The 2,765-nt window shown below is 40.3% G+C and overlaps 1 protein-coding gene across 1 annotated transcript; it reads left to right on the top strand.

Annotated features, from left to right (window-relative positions):
- The first annotated feature begins 1,343 nt into the window (after positions 1-1,343).
- On the top strand, positions 1,344-2,276 carry LOC139132253 (neuropeptides capa receptor-like). Its single transcript, XM_070698641.1, has one exon. The coding sequence runs from the start codon at positions 1,344-1,346 to the stop codon at positions 2,274-2,276; it is 933 nt and encodes a 310-aa protein (XP_070554742.1).
- Positions 2,277-2,765: the final 489 nt, after the last annotated feature.

Here is a 2,765-nt window from a genome sequence, read left to right as displayed (position 1 = left end):
ACTGGCTATTGCAACACACTGTGGAAAGCAGACCGAGGTGACACACGTAACAAAAGTTTGAAAAAGTTATAGTATGCAATGCCTTTGAATATCTCATCTGTTCCCTTTGGTCAAAAGATTTTGACAATATTTACCAAACACTGCTGTTAATTGCCTCTCGGTCTCATTTTCAAGCTAAACTTTTCACACGGGTTCATTAAAAAAGCACTTTAAATGTCATCATACAGACAAAGTTGCCAGAATATAAGCTTATATAAAGTCATGAAAATGATATGGTAGGGGCCAGACAGAAGCTAAGGGAACTGAAATTGTAATTCTCGGGAAACAAAACTGCAGCACTGTCCAAATATTGAGCTTCCTAACAAAATGGGTACTCTTGTAAATACACATAATATCACAATGTATTTATGTATTTAATATTCCTTTAAAAATAGTTAAAAAAACAAAATATATGCTTTATCCTATTCATCCATAATTATTCATTCCATTTCAAATTGACAAACTAGTGAAAGTAAAGTCGATGATATTTTTCATTTATAGCCCAATGTTCATTTACCTATATCAGTTCTCTCCAACTGCTTCTTGATTACAAACAAAAATTACTAAAACCCAAACATGAAAGAAACCTCTCATTTCTTTTCTGCTGGTAAAAGTTACAGCAAGACAAGCCACCACAGATTTGACATGACAAAATATCAATCGGACAGAAAGTACATGCATTTGTCAATAGTACATTGACATTGACTTCACAGAATGAAAACATAGAGAATCACCTTTATTTAATAGAATGTCTTCATAGCCTCGCCGAAAGAAAGCTTTTTCACTGGGTGAACATTTTCAAAAATCAAGTGACCCCTCCTCTGTTCTGTGTGGAAAAAAGCAGTTTCGATTTCGAATGGTTCCCCTCGGCCATAAAAAATGAACGCTCCCTTTGTGTACTACTTGCAATAATTGGATACCTTGTCTGATAAATGTTTCAACAAATGATTAGCTACACTGTGTCGTGACAACTTTTCTATTAATTTGCTTTGTAAAGGACAGATCTTAATATCATCTACGGGGAAAAATTACTCTAAATTGGCCTTTTATTGGTAGAGAGTAACCTCACGGTTCGGGTGTAGTACTGTAAGAATAGTGAACAGAGAAAATTTGTTTCGCCTCCCAAAGCAGACATCAGTTCTCACAAACGTGGGCCGAGTGAGTTGTTCCAGATCAACATCATTTGTAGCAAGCAACATAGATAGCAGCAACGCAATGGGACAGGCAGACAACACACCGTCGGCGACTCTAATCTTTCCCAGTCTTTCTACACCAAAGACCAAGAGATAGTCATAACAATTGTCATGCCAATACTACTCGCTCTCGGTCTCAGCCTCAACTTTGCTTTCCTCTTTGTCGTTGCACGAGTGCAAACCATGCGTACCATCACCAACTACTACCTGGTTAACTTATCCATCAGCGACTCACTGTACATGTTATTCGCCATTGCCGACAAGATCCTCCGTTTCAACGCTTCGTCCCTGGTGTTCGACTACACCGTTTTGACCAAGAGCGGGTGCATCTTCATCGCCTGCACAACGGACATGACTTTCTACGTATCCCTGTTCACTGTCGTGCTGTTCACATACGAACGTTTCGTGGCCATCATATTTCCACTCAAGGCACAGCTGCTCAGCAGCAAGAAGCGCACCTTAATCTTTATATTCATCACATGGATGTTTGGCTTTACCTTCAGCATACCGTATACAATATGCAACAGCCAATGGAGTAAGGTTGATCTTCCAAGGCGACACTCCTACAGCGACATGGACCAACGGGACTATATGTACATGTGCTACCAGTTCGATAGCCCCCTAACAAATGCAGCCCTTGTTGTACGCGTGTTTCCTTTCTTCATTTCCATGGCGATAGTTACTATCCTCAACAGCATGATCTGTGTCAAGATAGCCCGTGGCAGCAAGGGTGTTTGCGAAGCCGGGAGGACCCCGAAGGGCATCAAATCTCGAAATAAGGTTGTACGGATGTTAATTGTGACCAGTATGCTGTTTTTCATCCTGCTATTCCCGTTTGAGATCTCGTCGTTCGTTCCGATATTCGACCCAGACTCTATATACGGTTTTATTCCGGCAGACGTCTATCACTCCTGGATCCAGATTTCGCGGATCATGACATACATTAACTGTGCCATCAACCCGCTCATTTACAACGCCATGAGCGCCCGGTATAGGACAGCCTTTATGCAAGCGTTCTGCGGAGCATTTCGATGTAGAATGTGACCAAGAAAGCCGTTCAACCTGAAAGATCTAAAACCTCGTACCCACCTAGAAGCATCGGTTTCGGTCTCAAGAACAAGCTTCACCACCCGGTTCAACTCACGGTTCTATTTTCTTGCCCATGGGCACCCTTGCATTTGTGAGAATACTTAATACTGTACTTACCAGGTTACCTTGATAGGTCATGAAAATAACAGTCTCAGCGTGTATTGAAAGGACTCATACATGGAGGTAGAATAGTTGACAAAGCTGTCGAGTTGTGGATTGATCAAAAAGATCTTTGCAAAGTATGTTTTGAATACGAGTATTTCATTTTCAGCATGCCTGAATCATTTAAAGTTTATCGTTATTTGTTCCACCATTTTGGACAGTACATCTTTGAGTTCTAGATTTCAGAATGTTAGTAGGTAAAAATAATAGGGTTTAAATATTCAATAATTTTCATTTCGCACATTTTTGTCTTAATTTTGACTACTATCACCTTTTTACAGC

This window comes from Ptychodera flava, chromosome 4 (assembly GCF_041260155.1).
Source record: "Ptychodera flava strain L36383 chromosome 4, AS_Pfla_20210202, whole genome shotgun sequence".
NCBI lineage: Eukaryota > Metazoa > Hemichordata > Enteropneusta > Ptychoderidae > Ptychodera > Ptychodera flava.
Note: the sequence above shows the minus strand (reverse complement) of the source record. Positions and strands in the feature narration are given on the sequence as shown.